The sequence below is a fragment of the Somniosus microcephalus genome, chromosome 24, assembly GCF_052327205.1.
Source record: "Somniosus microcephalus isolate GS21.2 chromosome 24, FLI_Smic_1.0, whole genome shotgun sequence".
NCBI classification, from domain to species: Eukaryota; Metazoa; Chordata; class Chondrichthyes; order Squaliformes; family Somniosidae; genus Somniosus; species Somniosus microcephalus.
In genome coordinates this window covers 21,303,426-21,323,218 of record NC_141010.1, presented here as the reverse complement: position 1 = coordinate 21,323,218, position 19,793 = coordinate 21,303,426, and the positions used below count along the sequence as shown (strand labels likewise).

Genomic DNA, 19,793 nt, shown 5'->3' with positions numbered 1-19,793 from the left:
TTCTCTTCCCCCCCCCCCCCCCCCTCCTTTCTCTTCCCCCCCCCCCCCCCCTCCTTTCTCTCTCCCCCCCCCCCCCCCTCCTTTCTCTCTCTCCCCCCCCCCCCCCCCCCCCCCCTCCCTCCCTGCATCTGGTGGAAGGAAAGTAAATGTGTTTAAATTGCAAGGCACAAGAACCCGTTGCTGTGGTTTGTCAAATGGGTACAGGAAGGAGGTTTAGTTTGAGAATATGGACGAATTGTTTAGTGCAGTATCAGTAACTCGACAAACCTGGCTTTCAAAGACCATAATGCATAATACTTGGTTCCACTTCTTGCCAAGAAGCAGGATCTTGTGGGCGTCAGTTACGCCAATCCTAAATTTCCACCCTGGCTTTGCTGGTCGAAGAATAAACTGACTTGAGATTGAAATTCCTTAGGCACCTCAGGAATTATTTACCACACCCTCTCCCCAGTATGGAATATTTGTTTTATCCGAGGCTGTAGTCGGATCCATCACTTCTGAAACGTTGCTATTAATGTTGGTCTTCATTTTAGCGGAGGCCCGCAACTATCAACTTGCATGCAACGTAATTTTGTGAAGAAAGATTTTGCCTCTAATCCCCTATGTTATCCTTTCCCTTCCACAGTGACTTTTAATGGTATAAATATTACTCTTCTGTGACTCTTATATTGTTAGCATGCTATTAACCAAATTCTTTTCAATCTTGCTATTTAATGCAAGTGTATTTTGGAAAAGCTCCATGGTGTGCTTGAGCCTACAATGGCAGTTCAAATCACAAGTCCCATTTTGGGGTATTGTCAACCTAATTCCATGATGCACTTATTTTTGCTTGGTTCTTATTTAAAATGAAGGAAGTTTGTACTGTGGAACATAGCACTTCTATAGATCAGATGTACCAGAGCCTGCTGCAAAGCACTCGGCCCTGCATCTTGCAAGAACACTTGGCACTGTGCAAGTGTGATATTCTTCATTCTTGCATCGGCATAGTTGAGGCTAAATGTCAGGGTGGTTTTATCTTCTCACCGCTAGCAATTGAGTGGAGGCTGCCCGCACTCATTTTGTGTGGTATTTTGCAGCCAGCAGAGAGGAGCCGATGCTTTGTCTAGGCTGGCTTCAAGCATTGGTCTTGGGAGTGAAAGGCCACTTGCATATTGGCTGCATCATGTAATCTTCTCCATACTAAGTTTTTTTTTAAACACCGAGGCAAAGGATTGATGGTCAAGGTATGATTGGGGTGGTCGAAAAGTGGAGGAAGGCCAAAGAAAAATGTTCGGTTGCAATAACTGTGCAGGAATTTGGAGAGAAAGTTGATACTAAGTTTAAAATGACCACTTTTTTTCTATTCTAGCTGTTGAGAAACCCAAGTCTCACCAGACAAGATCTTGTATACGACGTACCTCCTCTCTCGACACCATCATTGGACCTTACCTGAGCGGACAGTGGCCACGTGACACTGACTCTACATGGGAGAATGAGAAAGCTACACAGGTATTATAACTAAAGATCCTTAATTAACGGTGTCTGAAAAGCATCAGTAGTTAGTCTTGTATTGATCAGCAGATGAATGTACGATGTCTTTTTGAAAACTAGCAAAATGGAGTAAGTATAGATTTGAAATAATGATTCTCTAGAAAAATGAAGTTCAGTATTTGACAATGTGTAGAACCGTACACCGTGTACCTCTGCACAGTTTTAAATCCCTTTAGTGTTCTTGAGGTGACCATATTCTCCTAGTGCTATAAATATATTTTAATCTTGAATAGAAATCTGGTGTACAATAAATAGTTGAAGTGTCACTACAATGGCTGTTGTGAATAATTTGTATGATAAGTTTTATAACTGTAGAAAAAGCATCGTAACTGTTGCTGCTTTAATTACTCCTCTGTCCTCCTGTACACTTCTTGCTCTTCCTCTGAATTTTTTTGAGTTAATTTGTCCTTTGAATTCACAATCTAAATCTGCTTCATGATCCTGTGCGTGAAGGAAGTTACAAGAGGCAGTGCTTATCTTGATCTGATATTTGTTTATTAACCTAGCAAATTTACACAAAATGGAAGTTGTCGCACCCTGTGAGGTGGGGGCAGGGCAGAGAAAACTTTAAATGGACTAAATTTAACTCTAGATGGGTGAGGTTTTTTTTAGCAATATTTCAATAGAAGACAAATGGGACATTTAAAGGTATAATGTTGAGCATCAGGCTAAATAAATAATGAAAACCAGCAAGCTCAGACTAAAGAAATGCAACCCAAATGGATGAGCAGACAAATTAAAAATGAGATCAAGAGGAAAAGGAACTTCCAGAAATCTTGCAGGGACAAAAGGTTCACTCGGATGAATACAGGGAAATGGCGTAATCTATTAAATTTTGATTATAGTGTCCCAGAAAATGCAAAGCAGCTGAGGTCAAAAGATCTTGTGTGACAGCAGTAAAGGGTTAATCAGAGAAGAGATGAAAACCATAAATGATGAAAATGGGCTCAAAACTGAGTGTGAAACAGTAAATTATCTGAACGATTACTTCCTTCAGATAGTCACAAGAGAAGACTGGAACAATATGGCCTCCCAAAACAGACGTCACATTTATCACTTTGATAGCAATGAGCTGGATGTCCTAGAAAGGCTAAAATGGCTCAAACCAAATCTCTATGGATAGATGGAATTTATCCAAGGGTGAAGACATTAAGGGAGTCAGTGGATACTTTAAGTACTAGAAGATTGGAAACGGGCTAACCTGCTCGTATTCAGAAACAGTGTGTGATAACTTTTATTTATATAGCACCTTTTTAACATAGTAAAACTTCCCAAGGCACTTCACGGGAGCATTATCAAGCAACATTTGAAACGGAGCCACATAAGGAGATACTGGGTCAGGTGACCGAATAAAACCTGGGTCAAAGAGCGGTTTTAAGGAGTGTCATAAAGGAGAGAGAGAGGTGGAGAGGATTTAGTAAGGGAATTCCAGAGCCTAGATAGCTGAAGGCACGGCTGCCAATGGTGGAGCAATTAAAATTGGGAATGCGCAAGAGGCTAGACTTGGAGGAGCGCAGAGATCTCGAGAGATGTAGGGCTGAAGGAGGTTAGTGATATGCAGGGACAAGGGATTGGAGGGATGTGCAAACAAGGATGAGAATTTTAAAATAGTGACGTTTCCAGACTGAGCACTGGGATGATGGGTGAACGGGACTTGGTGAGAGTTAGGATACAGGCAGCAGAGTTTTGGATGAGCTCAAGTTTATGGAGGTCACAAGTTGGGAGGCGGACCAGGGGAGCAGTGGAATAGTCGAGTCTCGAGGTAATGAAGACATGGATGTGGGTTTCAGCAGCAGATGAGCTGAGGGACGGGTGATGTAACGGAGGTGGAAGTAGGCGGTCTTGGTGATGGAGAGGATGTGGGGTCAGAAGACAGATATAACCATTAGTCTTGCTTCTATACCATATAAAATAAGGGAATTGATTATTGGGAGTGAACTATAAGATTATCTCTACAACAGTTGTCTAGTAAACAGCAGTCAACATGGTTTCAGAAGGGAAAGATGTTGCTTGACCAGCCTCTGAGTTCTTCGAGCAAGTGACATTCCAAGTGGACTGTGGCAAGCCCTGTGATTGTGATATACAGGAAACTCTCTTTTAACTGGCACCTAAATAACCAGAAATCTGTTTACCGGCAAAATTCAGGAGTAGGTTCAGGTAAGTTTTACTTCATATTGGTGGCAGTTCCTGGATCTGTGGCTGTGTAACTGGGGTTCGTGCACTTGTTGCTAAGCAACAGGGACGCTTGGTCTGTGGCTGGAGTTCCTGTACATGTTGCTAAGCAACAAGGAAGCCTAGATTTGTTGCTGTGTACGGCGCTCTCGTACCTTTTAACTATATCTCTCTCTCATCTGGACTTTTTGATAAACCGGCACCACGCCGGTCCCGTTGGTGCCGGATAATAGTTTCCTGTACCTTGATTTGTAAAAGGCTGTTGATAAAGTCCACGTGAAATATTGAACTCAAAGCTTTGGGGATTCAAGGTAAACCTTCAGAATGGATAAGAGATAAGTACTTGTTAGAGAAGTTATGGTGGGAGTTTTAGGGGGCAGGTGTCCTGAGTGGGATGAGTCCTGGCTCAGTGTTCGGACCACTACTGTTTCTAGTTTTGTGCAACTGACCTGGCTGCAGAAACCGAATACAAAATGGTCAGATTGGCTGATGATGCATTGCCAAATTAGGTGAGGTGGTGGAATCCGAACAGAGAACGTGTTGGATAAAATATCAGCATAATTAGACAAGTGTAAAGTGCTGAACATGGGAAGTTAAAATAGGTGACCTGGGTATTCCATGAATGGTTTTGAATAGTTACACATGAAACTTGGAGACCGAGGCAGCTTGCTGAAATCGACTATTCAGCCTATCCAACCAATACACAGCAGCGATCGACAAAGCCAATAGAATATGATCAACATGTGAAATAGACTTCCAGGTAGCATAATGGATACAAAAACTCTTGGATTAACTGAAGAAGAGTTGAATGCTGTAGTGGGGAAACCTTTGGGGTTTTGTTGACTTGTAGTAACCTGACTTGCCACATCTGTCTTTTAACTTGTGATGTGAAAATGTGAAGCTGATGTCCTTGAAATAAAACCTGGGTCATGGTGAAAGTGCAGAGCCAAAATAGATGCTCCATCAAACTGCCATGTCTGTTTTCCAGCAAGATTGTGCTTGGTTGATTTACAGATGCACCCATATTTTTTCAGAAATTTTTGGTGCAATTCAGCTTCAGCTGGGACCATTGGAACAACTTTTCTGAGTCTGCTATGATCCAGTTATTACAAGGGTTGATTGCAACTGGTCTCTGAACACGACACTTCAATGTGTCCTGTTTTCAGTTGTTGTTGTAGTGTCTTGTCTGAACCCGAGGTCTTGTTTCTGTGTAGGGGAGGAAAATAACGGGTCTTTTTGGTACATATTTATTTGTTGGGAATATGATGCCAACTTTTAGATTAGAAACATAGAAACATAGAAGATAGGAGCAGGAGTAGGCCATTCGGCCCTTCGAGCCTGCTCTGCCATTCAACGAGATCATGGCTGATCATCCAAACCCTAGCACCCGGTCCCTACACCGACAGCCATCCCACCCAAGCCCTATCCCCGTAACCCCATGTATTTAATCCCCCTTAACACTAAGGGTCAATTTTTTTTTTTTTTTAAATTTTTTTATCACGGCCAATCAACCTAACCTGCACATCTTTGGACTGTGGGAGGAAACCAGAGCACCCGGAGGAAACCCACGCAAACACGGGGAGAATGTCTGTGTGGAGTTTGCGCAGTCACCCGAGGCCGGATTTGAACCCGGGTCCCTGGCGCTGTGAGGCAACAGTGCTAACCACTATGCCACTGTGCTGCCCATAGAAGCAGGTCATTCGGCTCCTTGAGCCTGCTCCGCCATTTAATGCAATCATGGCTGATCATCCAAATTCAGTACCCTGTCCCTGCTTTCTCCCCATATCCCCTGATCCCTTTAGCCTTAAGAAATATATCTAACTCCTTCTTGCATATATTTAATGAATTGGCCTCAACTGCCTTTTGTGCTAGAATTCCACAGGTTCACCACTCTCGGTGAAGAAATTACTCCTCATCTCTGTCCTAAATGGCTTACCCCTTAACTTTAGACTGTGACCCCTGGCTCTTGAACGGCTTCCTGCACCATGGTGCCGTGGTCAGTTTGCTCGTCGTCCCCGCACTTGTCCACAAGGGTTGCAAGATCCTCGAATCTATTGGACGAGTGCAGGGACTGAAGCTCCTGCAATACTACCTCCTGGATTCCCGTACCTGCCTCACTCGCAGTCACACCCTCCTGTCCCTGACCACGTGTCAATTCTAAAGTATTTAATCTAAGAGAGAAAGAGAAGATGGGGGAAGCGGTAGGGGGGTAATTGATATTGGATTGCCTGGGAACTAAGGCTGCGCAGGTGAACCATTTAATTTGATGAAACTTTTAACTTGTTTGGAAAAAGTGCCTCTTTAGTAATTATACAGCAAATATATGCCAGTTTCATTCGTATGAAATATTTTCCATTTTACTGTTTTGAAAGTTAATTAAGCTTCCTTCAGATTTGATGGTGTTGTCCTCATATGGGTCGACCAAGACTGCAGCAATAAAATGCCCATCTACCTCAATGCTGTATTTTATATAGCATGGTAAATGGCACTACTACTGTACATCGATGTCCCCTCAACACTTGAGGTTCTGATCGCTTTCCTTTTGAGGGCTTAATTTTCTATGTTTAAAGTTTGAGTCCCTTGCAAATATTTAGATTTCCTGTTACTATTCTCTTGTGCTGTTCTTTGCCTTTTTTTTGGCTGGTGAAGCAGCTTTTCCCCATCCCAGAGACAGTGGATTTAAAAAAAAAAAAAAAAGTCTCTGCATATCTCCAATTAGTAGTGACTGCTTGACTGGAAGAGCTCGGATAGGAGAAACCCACTATAGTGCCTTGGCCCTCTTGTAGTTCTGAACTGCTTCCGTTTGCTGGGGCTAATAGCGTCATAACTTGCTGGAATGCATCTGTATAATGCAAATAGGAACCGAATTAGCTTTTTCATTGCTTGGTGGGGGGGGGGGTAGCGAAAGGAGCAGCAATTGAACTACTGTAAGTAGTTGAGGAATGATTCCAATACAAGAAACTTTGTGCTATCTGGCACCGACGGGACCGAGCTGTTGCCGTCCCATCAAAGCTGCCGGACAAACCAGCGCTAATGTTGAAACATACGGAGAATTTGAGCTCTGTATCTGGCAACAAACCCTGTTGCTTAGCAACAGCTTCTAAACAGTCGGCCGTACCTTGCAAGCGCCTCTGTAGCTTAGCAACAGCTTCAGTGAGACCTTGCAGAGCCTGACTGGTGGGGAAAAAAAAGCAATGAAAAGAAAAAAAAAACTTAACAAAACGGCTCCTGATGTTTGCCGGTGGCTCGAGCATTCCGGACAGTTAACCTCCGGATAAACCAAAGTTTCCTGTATAATGTGATGATTTTTCTGTTCGCTTAGGACCATTGTCCAGTATACCATTGCTAGGGACAAGTAGAATCTATGTACCCATTTGTTTGTAGTTCCTCTTTTATTTTGTATTGCCATGAGATTCCAGCTTGTGTTCATGACCGAGGGTGTAGTGTGTGTAAGGATGTTTCTTGTCCCTCGCAGTCTGCTGCACGATGATCAGGCAGCTGCTCTTTGCGCGTTAGTTCCTCTCCTACATCTACTGTGATTGTGCTAATGACTTGGTGTCTGTAGCAGCGATGCCTATAAAATGAGATCTTTTGCGACATTTAAACTTTGTTGATTAATATTGTCTCCTATATTCCTGGACTGTTGAGGAATTATCTAATTTATGGTAGATGTTTCCTTTCTTCTGTTGGAGTGCGTATCCTGTTGCTCCCCAGGAGTTGTGCAATCCTATATGTAATTCCCTTGACGGCCATATTAAAATAGGACAGTTAGGGGGAGAAATTCCCCTCCCTTGCGCCTCCGGTGGGGGGTGCTGGGCGGCGCTAGCAGGGCGCAAAGTCCTTTTCGCCCAAGCGCGGCGCCGACCTCGCCTCCTGCCAAATTCGGCGGGAGGTTAGCGGCGGCGCTATAGGGTTGCGCCCCAGAGATCATGACGTCATCGCCGGGCACATCGCCCCTGTAGGGCCCCGGCACACACATTCCCCTTCGCCCCCTGCAGCAACGCCGGGCGATGGCAGCGACTGTTGCAGGAGACGCGAGCAGGGTGGCCGGCTGCTAGCAGGTTGCCATTTAAAAATGAGGTGGCCGGCCGCCTTGAATTTTTAAAAAAAACTCTTGTTTGTGCCTCCGGACGTGGGGTCCGTGCCGTGATCGGTCAGCCTGGCATTCTGCTGGAGTGCTGGGCTGATTGCGCGGCATCCCCACTTCCCGGTAGTCCAGGTAAGTTTTAAAAAAACCTGCAGAGTTTGCAGTGTGGAGCCCTTCCCTTCAATTCAGGGAAGAGCCCCTGCAATGCGGCAGTGCCACGCGGCCCTAGTGGAGCGCTTGATTTAGCACTCCACTTCCATCTTGGAGCAATAAATGGGAATGAGAGAGGCTGGAAGAGGTTAGTGTCTGGCGCTAACTTTTCCAGCTTTTCAGATTTAGCGCCCCAAACAGGGCTCGAGGGGAATTTCTAGCCCTTAGTGTTCATCTGGGTTACCCCATAATGATTCTGTTTTGTGAGACCCTGAAGCCCATCATAACTTTCAATTGAGGGGGTGGTGGGAGCAGGAGAAAGAATGGGAAGGGAGGGTGTTGGTGGTGTAACTTAGGAGATTGGGCATGGTTTGCAGCTTACCTGCTTCATTGAAAATTATACATGCTTGTGGGTAGGGAGAAGTGAAATGCTGGTGTGCATCTTGCTGGATTGTACTCTGATGCATGTTCTCTATTGGGGGGTGGGGATTTGGGAGCTGTCTCCTAAGATTGGAAGTTTTTCATTTGCATCTGTTCTATATAAATTTCATGCTTATCGAGGTGAGCGAGTCCCATGCTGGTGGGCGGACTGCTTTCCACTTTTGCATTTGATGTCGGTTTCAAGCACTGCCAAAATGTGTCTCAACTATGTTCAGAAGAGGAACAGTTGCTGTGAGTGAGTTTCAATTTCCCACACCAGCTATCTTTGTCCTTGCACTGAAGCTGTCAGCTTAGTGCTGAATTATGAGCCCTCTTGCACTGTATGCTTGTGACCTCTAGGAACTGGGTTGAGGCTACTTGCTTAGAAGCTTTGTAAAAGCTGTCATACTTGTTTTTTTACTTCAGCTGTCTGGATTCAAACCTAGGTTCCAGAGGTGAAAGCATAATGTTCTAATTTACTATCCATTCCGAACTTTGAAAGAGCCCCTATGTTGAAGTCTTTGAGCTCTATTTGTGTGTAGGAAAACCTACTCCATTTTAGAATGCAATTACTTTGTCGGACTAAGATACAGATTCTAGGTTTAAAAAGAATCTCCATTGACTTTCACTTGTGCTCTCTCAATAATACACTCTGTCTCGGTGCTAGGTCTAATAGTTATTGCGGTTGGTTGCATGTCATCAAATATGGCTTTTTTTTCCAAATAGGTAGCTGTTACCTTTCTGATCAAATGGGTATTCTTCATTACGGCATTTTCGACATGCAGTATTCAGACAGAAGCAAGCCCAGGTTGACGATTAAGAGAATCACTGATGTAGCAACCTAAATGAGTTGATGTAAATGTTTAGAGTAGTAGAATGATGCTGATGACTGACCTTTCCTGTGGAAGCTGTGAGTGTATTCCCTGTTCTGATATTGGTTTATTTCCTGCTGTTCCTACATATTTGGGGTTGAGATCTATTTTGAGAAGTTGTTCCATGCCTTTGACACCTCCCAGATTCAACTGTTGCAATGCTGTCCTGGCTGGCCTCTTGTCTTCCACTCTCTAAACTTCAGCTCATCTAAAACTTTGCTGCCCATATCCTATCCTACACCACACTTGCTCACCCATCATTCCTGTCCTTGCTGACATACATTGGCTCCTGGTCTTGAATGCCTCCAATTTAAAATTTTCACCCTCATGTTTAATTCTACATGGCTTTGCCTTTCTCTATCTGGGGAAGCTTTTAGAAATGATAATCAAGGACAAAGTTAACAGTCACTTGGACAAGTGTGGATTAGCTAAGGAAAGCCAGCACAAATTTGTTCAAGGCAAATCGTGTTTAACCAACTTGATTGAGTTTTTTGATGAGGTAACAGAGAGGGCTGATGAGGGCAATGCGCTTGATGTGGTGTACATGGACTTCCAAAAGGCATTTGATAAAAGTGCCACACAATAGGCTTGCCAGCAAATTTGAAGCCCATGGAATAAGAGGGACAGTGGCAGCATGGATACAAAATTGGCTAAGTGACAAACTGTAGTGGTGAGCGGTTGTTTTTTGGACTGGAGGAAGGTATACAGTGGTGTTCCCCAGGGGTCAGTTCTAGGACCACTGCTTTTCTTGATCTATATTAATGACTTGGACTTGGGCGCACAGGGTGCAATTTCAAAATTTGCAGATGAGACAAAACTTGGAAGTATAGTGAACCGTGAGGAGGATAGTGATAAGACTTCAAGAAGACATCGACAGGCTGGTGAAATGTGCGGACACGTGGCAGATGAAATTTAATGCAGAAAAGTGTGAAGTGATACACTTTGGCAGGAAGAACGAGGAGAGAGAGAGGCAATATAAACTGAAGGGTACAATGCTAAAGTGGGTGCATGAACAGAGCTGAGGGTATATGTGCACAAATCGTTGAAAGTGGCGGGGCAGGTTAAGAAGCGGTTAAAAAAGCACATGGTTTCCTGGACTTCATAACTAGAGGTATCGAGTACACAGCAAGGAAGTTATGATGAATCTTTATAAAAACACTGGTTTGGCCTCAACTGGAATACTGGGCATCACACTTTAGGAAGGATGTGAAGGCCTTAGAGGGTGCAGAAAAGATTTACAAAAATGGTTCCAGGGATGAGGGACTTCAGTTATGTAGATAGACTAGAGAAGCTAAGGTTGTTCTCCTTGGAGCAGAGAAGGTTGAGAGGAGATTTGATAGAGGTGCTCAAAATCATGAGGCGTCTAGACAGAGTAGATAGAGAAACTGTTCCCATTGGCGGAAGGGTCGAGAGCCAGAGGGGACAGATTTAAGGTGATTGGCAAAAGAACTAAAGGCGACATGAGGAAAAACTTTTTTATGCAGCGAGTGGTTAGGATCTGGAATGCACTGCCTGAAAGGGTGGTGGAGGCAGACTCGATCATGGCTTTCAAAAGGAAATTGGATAAGTACCTGAAGGAAAATAATTTGTAGGGCTATGGGGAAAGGGCGGGGGAGTGGGAGTAGCTGAAGTGCTCTTGCAGAGAGCCGGCACCGGCTCAACGGGCCAAATGGCCGCCTTCCGTGCTATAACCATTCTATGATCTCTAACTCCCTCACCAGAACTCTGGCCTCTTGTATATCCTACCCTTCCATTGGTGGCCATCTAGGCCCCAGACTGGAATTCCTTCCCCAAACCCCTCTACTTCCCCCCCCTTTTTTTTTTAAGCCCTGCCTTAAAACCCATTTCTTTGACCAAGCTTTTGGTAACCCCTCCTCTGGCTCTATTCATTTCTGTGCAATTACACCTCTGAAGTGCCTTGGGATGTTTCTCTCGATTTAAAGGTACTCTGTTAATGCATGTTGTTGCACATAATATAATCTCACTATTTAGGATTGTAAATATTGGTCCAAGCTTTCTGTGTAACTAAATATATACCAGTTTTGTGTCCTCCCTGTAAGAATGTTTCAGGTTCAGCTCCAGTGCTGGGAGGTCATCCTCAAATGAATTCTTCTGCACTAGTGAATTACAGTTGGTGATAAGCTGCTGACATGGTGGCCCCGATTTTCTGCCAGCCGTCGGGCGGCTTTTCAGGTGGGCGGGAGCCGATATTCGCCGAAATAGGGGGTCGCAACCGCTCCCCCCCCCCCCGCCTGATTCCCCGCCCCGTCCGACTTTCGGACCGCCGTTTCTCCGCGAGCCGATTCAGTCCCGCCCACCGCTGGCGGGACTGGCTGGGACCCTAATGACCAATTATTGGCATGTTTAATGCCATTTTAGGGTGCCCTTGCGATTTTCAGGGGTTCCCCACGCTAAACACGCCTGCGGGGAACCCCGCTGATGAAACTTGCCGGCTTGCTTGCTCTCAGCTGCAGGTCATTCAGGAAAGCTGCGATTTAAAGGGACAGCATTTGTATGGTGAAGGACCTTGTTGCAGGCTTGGGGCTACTTCTTCAAGGCTTACGCACAGTGGAAGGTTGGAGCCTCACACACTTCTCCAATGTGATCGCCTGGGAAGCCCCTCTCGCCACACTCACTCAGCGGAGGCATCTACCAGAAGCATAGGACACCTTTTTTTCCTTCTTGCCATTAGAGTATCTCCAGCAGCAGAGGCGGCAGCAGCAGAACCAGGAACAGCAGGATGAGCACCAGGCTGCTGCTCACTCACCTGAAGCTGCACAGGCCAGAAGGGGCCAGCGCTTGGAAGTGGCTTGAGAGCACCTTGCTGCGCTTTAGGGGGCCATGGGGACCCGTACCTGCACTGGCAGTCCTACTCCGAAGGACTTCCATGAAGGTCTGGTTTCTTTGTTCAATAGATGGCCAACGCTCCTCGAGATGTCATTCTCTTATGAGCACTCACCATGTTTTCCGTACCCTGGCGAGTTATCTCCTCCATGGAGGTTGCCAACCTTTCCATGGTGATGCGTTCATGCGCCAATGACTCCACAAAGGCTCTGCTCATGGTCGCTATGGACTCCTCCATTCGCTCCACACTCGCAGCGACCCTGGAGACAAAACCTGCCAGAGACTCCTGCATCTGTGCATGGAGATCCATTAGTGCTCCTCTTGCGGATGGACCCAGAGGCAGAGGGTCGACATGCAGCACAGCTGAGCTGAGCTGGCAGAGTCCTGCGCCCTCTGACGAGGACTCCACTGCTGTCCCTGTCTCCAGAATCTGCTGAGGTTCACTTGTGAGCTGTGAAACACCAGGTGACAACACTATATGTCCCGAAGGTCCCCCCGAGGTGTGAGTGTCTGCGCTGGTGCTGGGTGCGCTTACTTCTGCTGACGCTGCGCCCTCAGAGGTTGGAGCTTCCTCTGAGGAGTCTGGCTGCACAGCCTCTTCTCCTCCACAGTGGGGACGGGGGCTTTGGATGGTCCTGTGGGGGAGTAGAGGAAGGAGTTAGAGATGTGATGCCAAGGTTACATGCACATTCGAGTTGACATCTGCTGACACCTGCATCCATGCAGTATTGGTCTCAGTCGGAGGCCTCTTCCAGCCTGACCTAGGGAAGAGGACCTCCCTGTGGGCCCTAACCCTATCCAATAATGCCTGCAGTGAAGCTTCGTCAAATTTGGAGGCAGCTTGGGGTCTGGCACTGGCCACAGCTGCTGCAGGCTCCTTTGCCATCCTGTATGGTTCGTTTGGAAGCCAACAGAGGAAGCAATGCTTGCTGTGGACCTTGAAAGCACCATGAATGATGACATCATACTGTGGGGCTTTCTGACTAGAAATGGACAACTAGCAAGGCTGCCCACAGGCTGGAAATTAATTGGCCACTTGAGGGAAAATTGCGTGCAGCTGGCTGACCCATTTTTTTGTGTCAGAACCCCACATTCGGGGAATCCGACCATTTCCCACGCAATCCACAAAATCGGGCCCGGTGTGTTTCATCGACCCCCCCCCCCCCCCCCCCCCCACCTTTTCTGGTTCCAGATGCAGTTAAGTTCCCTTCAGAGTTTAAAAAAAAAAAAAACCAGTGCATTTAATGGTCTATGCTGTGTTAGATGGGATGTTCAATTAATTGGTTATTTTAGAGGTGTAGAGGTGGAACTTTGAGTGTTTTTCAAAGACTGCTTTGTAAGAACAAAACTGGAAGCAAATCCACTGATACTTGGAGGGGGGGATAAGGTGCTGGAATTGTGTTTGTGGTGAATGAAGGATGAATGGTGTGACTGATGCATCAAATGGCGATGAAAAGGAGCAAAGTTCACCAAAAATACCTTGTGTATATGAAAGTTCTTTTCAAACTTAAATGGTTACTTAAGATTTGGTTTGCCATCTTTTCTCAGCTGCAAGATGGACAGAAATTTGGGAGTTTTCATTCCAGATGGGGGAAAAACTGTCCAAAATGTGGGTGAAATGGGGTTGAGTTGCGAGGTGTATATCAGTTCGTAACAGATTCTTAAACAGTTCACACGGGATGTTATCTTGTGCTGAATGTGTATGGTGACCTGCATTTCTTTCTCTTTTAGGGCTAGGATCTTGACTTTTAGGGGAGGGAGTGGGGGGGTGGGTGGGGAGAAGGAGAAATCTTGAGATTTTGCAATCAACCTTTAATTTTAGGATGCCATTTCTATTTGTAGCAACTTTACTGGATACTGAATTGTGTACCACAGGGCACCAAGCCTTCCAGACAGGCACACAGCAAATTTGCTTCCTGGCTAAGCTGCATTTTTTTCGAAGGCCTCAACATAGTGCACATTGAAATTTATTGATGCGTCTTCTTCAGCAGTTTCCACCCAGTGTACTGGGAGGAGCTGACTGGGATTACTGTATTGGGAAACTAGAAATGCAAAGTTACAGATGCAACAATATTAACTTACAATTTCAAACAAATGTTGCATGAGCACTACTTTATTGTAACTTGGTTTTTGCCTGATTTTACACAGTCTTTTAATTGTGTTTTGTTAATGCTGCTTCATAGCCATAATTGTTATCTACTAATGGTTTTATTTGGGTGTGCATTCATCCAGGTTGTCTTCCAACTTCTCCCATCCCACCCCCACAAAAAACAGTATTTTGCACAGTTCTGCTTTGCAAAAATTATTTTAAGGTTTACTTGCTAGAATAAACGGATGACTATGCTCTTGCATGTTCTTTTATTTGTCCATATTTCTGAGTTCCAACATGGGTGGTTTTACTCTCTTCCATGACATGTATTCCTTTGTGACATTGAATACATATGCTGTGAATTCCTCTCATTCCCATTTTTCTACACCGAGCCTGGTGACTTTTGCTTTGGAACGGCTGTGGTGCTGGATTCATCTTTCTAGCGCTTGCAGGGTTTATAACAGCACACTCCATAGCAGAGAAAAATTACCCAGCATGGCTTTGTGATGATTTGCTGAGTGTCAGAAATGTATTGGCCCAGAAATTCAGGTCGGGGGCTTCCCGCGGGTGCAAGCCCCCGACCTACACTTACCTAGTGCGCCGGCAGTTGAGGCCTGGGCCTGCGTGGATTTCCGGTCTGTGGCCCGGTCCAGCTCCCGGCGCGCTGTGCTTGCGTGATCCAGCGGCGTACTTAGTGCGATGCGTCGGCTGGGATCACGTGAGCACTGGGCAACCAATCGGAGGAGGGAAAAGTCCATTCATGAGTTTGACAGAAAGAACTGTCAAACTCATGAAAACTCTGGGCGCCCAAAACAGTACTTCACCTTAAAATAAATTTGAAAAAAAAATCACACTATTTAAATCAACTATAAATAACATTAAATAACTATTTTAAACAATAATATAAATTTTTGAAAAAAATAATTTTATAAAAAACCGGGGCCAAAAATACACTTACCTTACTGTAAAGTATTTAAAAATAATAAACCTGTGGAAAAAAAATGTTGTAATTTTAATTAATTGACCACTTACCTTTTAAAATGAAGTCCTTGCGCCTGGTTTTTAAATGTGCAAAAAGTAGAGGCCTTCATGCACGGGCAAACCTGTAATTTAAAAAAAAAAAAGGAAGTTGCACGCGCAGACTCCTGCGCGCACGCGTTCGACCTCTGAACCCCTTGGTTCAGAGGATTGGAAATGCCGGTTTCCCGCGCATGCGTAGTGCATGCAAGAAACCGGCACTTCCATCGGGTCCATGCGTGAGTACTCCGTCCGTACTCGCGCGTTGGGACCCGAATTTCTGGGCCGTTCCTTTTGTTGTAAGTGCAGCTTACCCTGTTTTAATGCCGAGTTCTTGTATGTTTGGCTGCTGCCCAAGGAATGGTTTACTGCAGTGCATTTTGCGCTTGCTCTGGAAACCCAATGTTGCAAGCAAACAAACTGGTTTTGGTAACCTCTTCCTTCACCCACCCACCTACCCACCTCTCTTATTGAAATCAAAAGGCAAACAATAATGTCTCCTCCAATGATGCAGGTGAAGAGGTCAGCATTTGCTGAGCTAAGATTGGTAAGCCACCAATCTCTAGTGTTCTAAGGAATACAAGATCCTAAAGGAGAAGAAAGGTCTATTTGTATAGCTTATCTGTGAGCACATGTAATTTGAGTGAACAATGAAATGTTGCTTTCAGCTAGCACAGGCATGATTAGCTGAATGGCATCCTTCTGTGCTATATCATTCTATAATTGGTAACAGTTTAGGATAGAATTTAGGTGCAGAATTTTTCCTACAACAGTGGGTGGCTAGGAAAATTTAAAGGCATAATTAAGAGCAGCATGTTTTACTACCAAGTTGCATCTGTAACCTCACCAATGTTGAGGTGTATGTGCTGCTTGAGGAGACTCCTTGTACAATATGATGCGTTCGGCATTTATAGCTGTGATCAAAATTGGCCGATTCAAGATGGATTCAAATTCAATCTTCATTGTTGAGTCAATAATGGAAAGAAAGATGTAGATGGTTTGATCAAGTGTTAATTCAGCCAGGACACTGAATCTGAAAGATATTTATTCCTTATTCTCTGACTTTTCCCCCCCGCCCCCACTCCCCAACTGCATTGGTTTGCCAACAACAAAGCTTGGATGAGCACTATCCTCTTTAGAGTAGCTGCATCATTTTCTAGCAAGAGATATGGTGGGCTTGCTCTTAGACAATGTAGTCCACTACTTGTGCACCCCTTTGCAGTACATGTCTATCTGCATGGTTTCCTAAATAATAACCTACACATTTTTTGGATAGTTATCGCCATGTGATTAGAATTTATGGCAGCAAAGAACAATTCCTTAATTTTCTGCGGGGGAGCAATAATAGTCGTGTTCAAAGTTGTAATATAGAAGTACAGTGTGTATGTTAATCGTCATGCTTTGTGATTTTATTGAGTTAACTGCATGTTTGCATTTTTGCCATTTAAAATTAATCCATCTTGAATATCATGGTATGATACCTTTTTGTTAATTTGACGGTGATGAATTTTAACTGGAGTAACAAGGGTTGACTATTACTAAGGCACACTGCAAGGATTGGATAGAGTTCACATTGCAATATTTTCCTTTCCTGAATTTCTTCTGCTAATCTAGGTACAGCAATTTGCATTTACATAGCGCATTTAACATCGTCCAGTGTCCTAAGGCACTTCACAAGAGCGTTGGCAAACAAAACTTGACCCAGCCACATGCGATATCGGGACAGGTGAACAAAAGCTTAGTCAGAGGTAGGTTTTAATGAGAGTCTTCAAGGAGAAGAGTGAGGTGCAGACGCTTAAGGAGAGAATTCCAGAGCCGAGGTTATTATTCACTACCTAGGGGGTATGAGATGCTTGTGACAAAGCTTCTCTTTTTTGTTTGGACTTCATTGTGACGTGGATGGGTTGAATATATTTATTCCCTGTTTTGGGATACCTCCATTTTAGTAGCTCTGAGCAAGACAAATGTTCCTTGTTGGCAAGATGCAGAATTGGAATTAAACTTGGCACTGACCAGTTTCTAGGTACAACTTGCATTCAGTGGGTGTTTTTGGGACTAAATCATATGTTTATAGAAGTTTTCTTTTTGGAGCCAGCAATTCATTAATCTGGAAATGTGGTATTTTCAACCTCAGCAGTTTAACCTTCTTCCTTCCTCCTGCCTGGACAACACACAAACCTTGCCTGTTAGTGAGGCTACTCCAGGAGATCTGTTTCTTTGGGTAGAGCTAGCTGATTGTGCTGCGTTTCCCCTGCCCCCTTAGAAGAAAAAAGATTTGTTTACATAGCACATTTCATGTCCTCGGGACATTCAGAGCCAATTAAATTCTTCTGAAGAGCAATCACTGGCTTTGTAAGCAAACACTGCAGCAAATGTATGCACCGCAAGGCCCCACAAACAGCAATGAGATGAATGACCAGTTTAATCTGTTCAGATGGGAAATGATCGTTAGCTAGTGCACATTGAGAACTCTGCTTTTTGGGGGGATAAGTGCCATTGTTTTTTTTATTTACCTGAGCAGATAAGATGACGCCGTTTCACACCTCATCTGAAAGATGGCACATCTGATGCTGCAGTAATGCACTAAAGTGTCAGCCTAGATTATGTGCTGAAGTCCTGAAATGGGACTTGAACCCACAACCTTCTGACTCCGATGAGTGATATCACGGGGCCAAGCTGGCACATGATTATGTCTGATCCAGTAATCCAACCAGCAAACTTGCACAATCATTGATTTTAACTTTTTTTGGATTGCGCTTGAATCGGGGCACGATCCCTGCAGCACACGCCAATGAACCCAGTGGCAGGTCCGTGCAAAATTGGTCCTCCGGCCACATTTGTTTACTGTCTGCAAGCCGCGGAAGAATGCCAACTGAGGTGGTAAACAATCAGGAGGTGGCCTAATACATGACTACAGGGGGGAGATGACATGTTGATGTGCTGGAGCCAGATGTGATGCCTATGAACCAATTTCTCAACCTTGGTTCAAGACCTAGCCCAAGTTGGGAGTTAAGTCTGGGTCAACTTGAATCTTAATGAAGTTCAAAAGACTTAAGTTTTTGGCAGTTGGTAACCTTGTACTGTTGCTGGCAATCAATTTTTATATTGTGCTCTTGGAGTTCCAGTAAAACATTCCAGCAAATTGCTATTTAGAATGTGCTGCATTACCTGTTTACATTGGCCAGTTTTAATGTGACTGACTTAATTTCTGCATTGGCATTTGATCAAGACTAGTTGGTCTGGATATTTAGAGCACCTGTAGAACTTGACTAACAAAACAGGATGTCCTGCTGTTTCATTTCCTGTGCAAATGGTGTCACAGTCCCTGGGTTGAAGAACATGTTGTGAAATGTAGCTCTACAAAAGATGGTGAACATTCTGTACTTTTAGTTCCTAAAGGATGTCTTATTCACTTAGCCAAGTTTTGTATCGTGTTGCAGGACACTTGATGTTTGGTGATGGGGAGGGTGCTGTCATTGTGACCTATCCTGTAAGGACTTTTTCTTGTAAAGGCGTCATGTGCTGACATTTTTCCCAGGTGGTTTTGGAAGTAGTTTAGTAACTGAAATATGATGCACTCTGGAGCATATTTCCATTTAGTGTTTTCTTCGCTATTGTTTTTAGTTGTGTTTCTTTACTTGTGATGCTCTTTAATGCATTTTGAATTGTTCTGAACATGAGAAGAACCAGTGATACCACCAGTACGCCATCTTTGTATGGTGTAGCTTGTGCTATTTCCAGATGCAACACACATTTGGCGGGATGAAGTCTGTAATCTTGCTGTAATCTTGCTGTTGTGTATTTCACAGTGCAAATAGACATACAGGAAACTCTCTCTTAACCGGCACCTAAATATCTGGAAATCTCTTAACCGGCAAAATTCAGGAGTAGGTTCATGCAAGTTTTGCTATATATTAGTGGCCGTGTAACCGGGGTTCCTGGATCTGTGGCCATGTAACCGGGGTTCCTGCACCTGTGGCTGTGCAACGGGGACTCCTGGATCTGTGGCCGTGTAACCGGGACTCCTGCACAAGTGCCATGTAACTGGGGCTCCTGCACCTGTGGCTGTGCAACGGGGACTCCTGGATCTGTGGCCTTGTAACCGGGACTCCTGCACAAGTGCCGTGTAACCAGGGCTCCTGCACCTGTGGCCATGTATGGGGCTCTCGTACCTTGATAAGTATACCTCTGTAATCTGGACTTTTTGGTCAACCGGCACCACGCCAGTCCCGTCGGTGCCAGATAAGAGTTTCCTGTATGAAGATTTCACACTTACTTTTCTGAAATACACTTCACTGAAGATGCACACTACCTACCGTCACTAGGTATCTGTAATGTGGATTTGTGTTTGTATTAGAAGTTTGGGACTTGTATGCATTGTGGTGCTAAGTCAATCCCCCCACCCCCCCCAATGATTAACTGAATCAGGCAGGTCCATATTATTGCATTAAGCAGCCAATACAGTAGAAGTTTAGAACCTGACCTGAGAGTCATGAGAACTGCTTGAATTCCTGAGGCCATGCACACAATAAATCATCTACAGTTTAATGTTTGGTCTGCTTTGAGGTAAAATGCGGACGTCTATTTATTTAGCAGTAGTGAGTCATTTGTA

General features: G+C 44.6%; 1 protein-coding gene across 1 annotated transcript in view; it reads left to right on the top strand.

Moving 5' to 3' along the window:
- The window catches only part of LOC147101116 (glucocorticoid-induced transcript 1 protein-like), a 71,072-nt gene that overhangs the window by 15,571 nt on the left and 35,708 nt on the right, over window positions 1-19,793 (top strand). Inside the window, exon 2 of the mRNA XM_085966303.1 lies at window positions 1,349-1,488. Within this exon, the coding sequence (XP_085822429.1) occupies window positions 1,349-1,488 (140 nt within the window). The remainder of the gene's footprint in view (window positions 1-1,348; window positions 1,489-19,793) is intronic.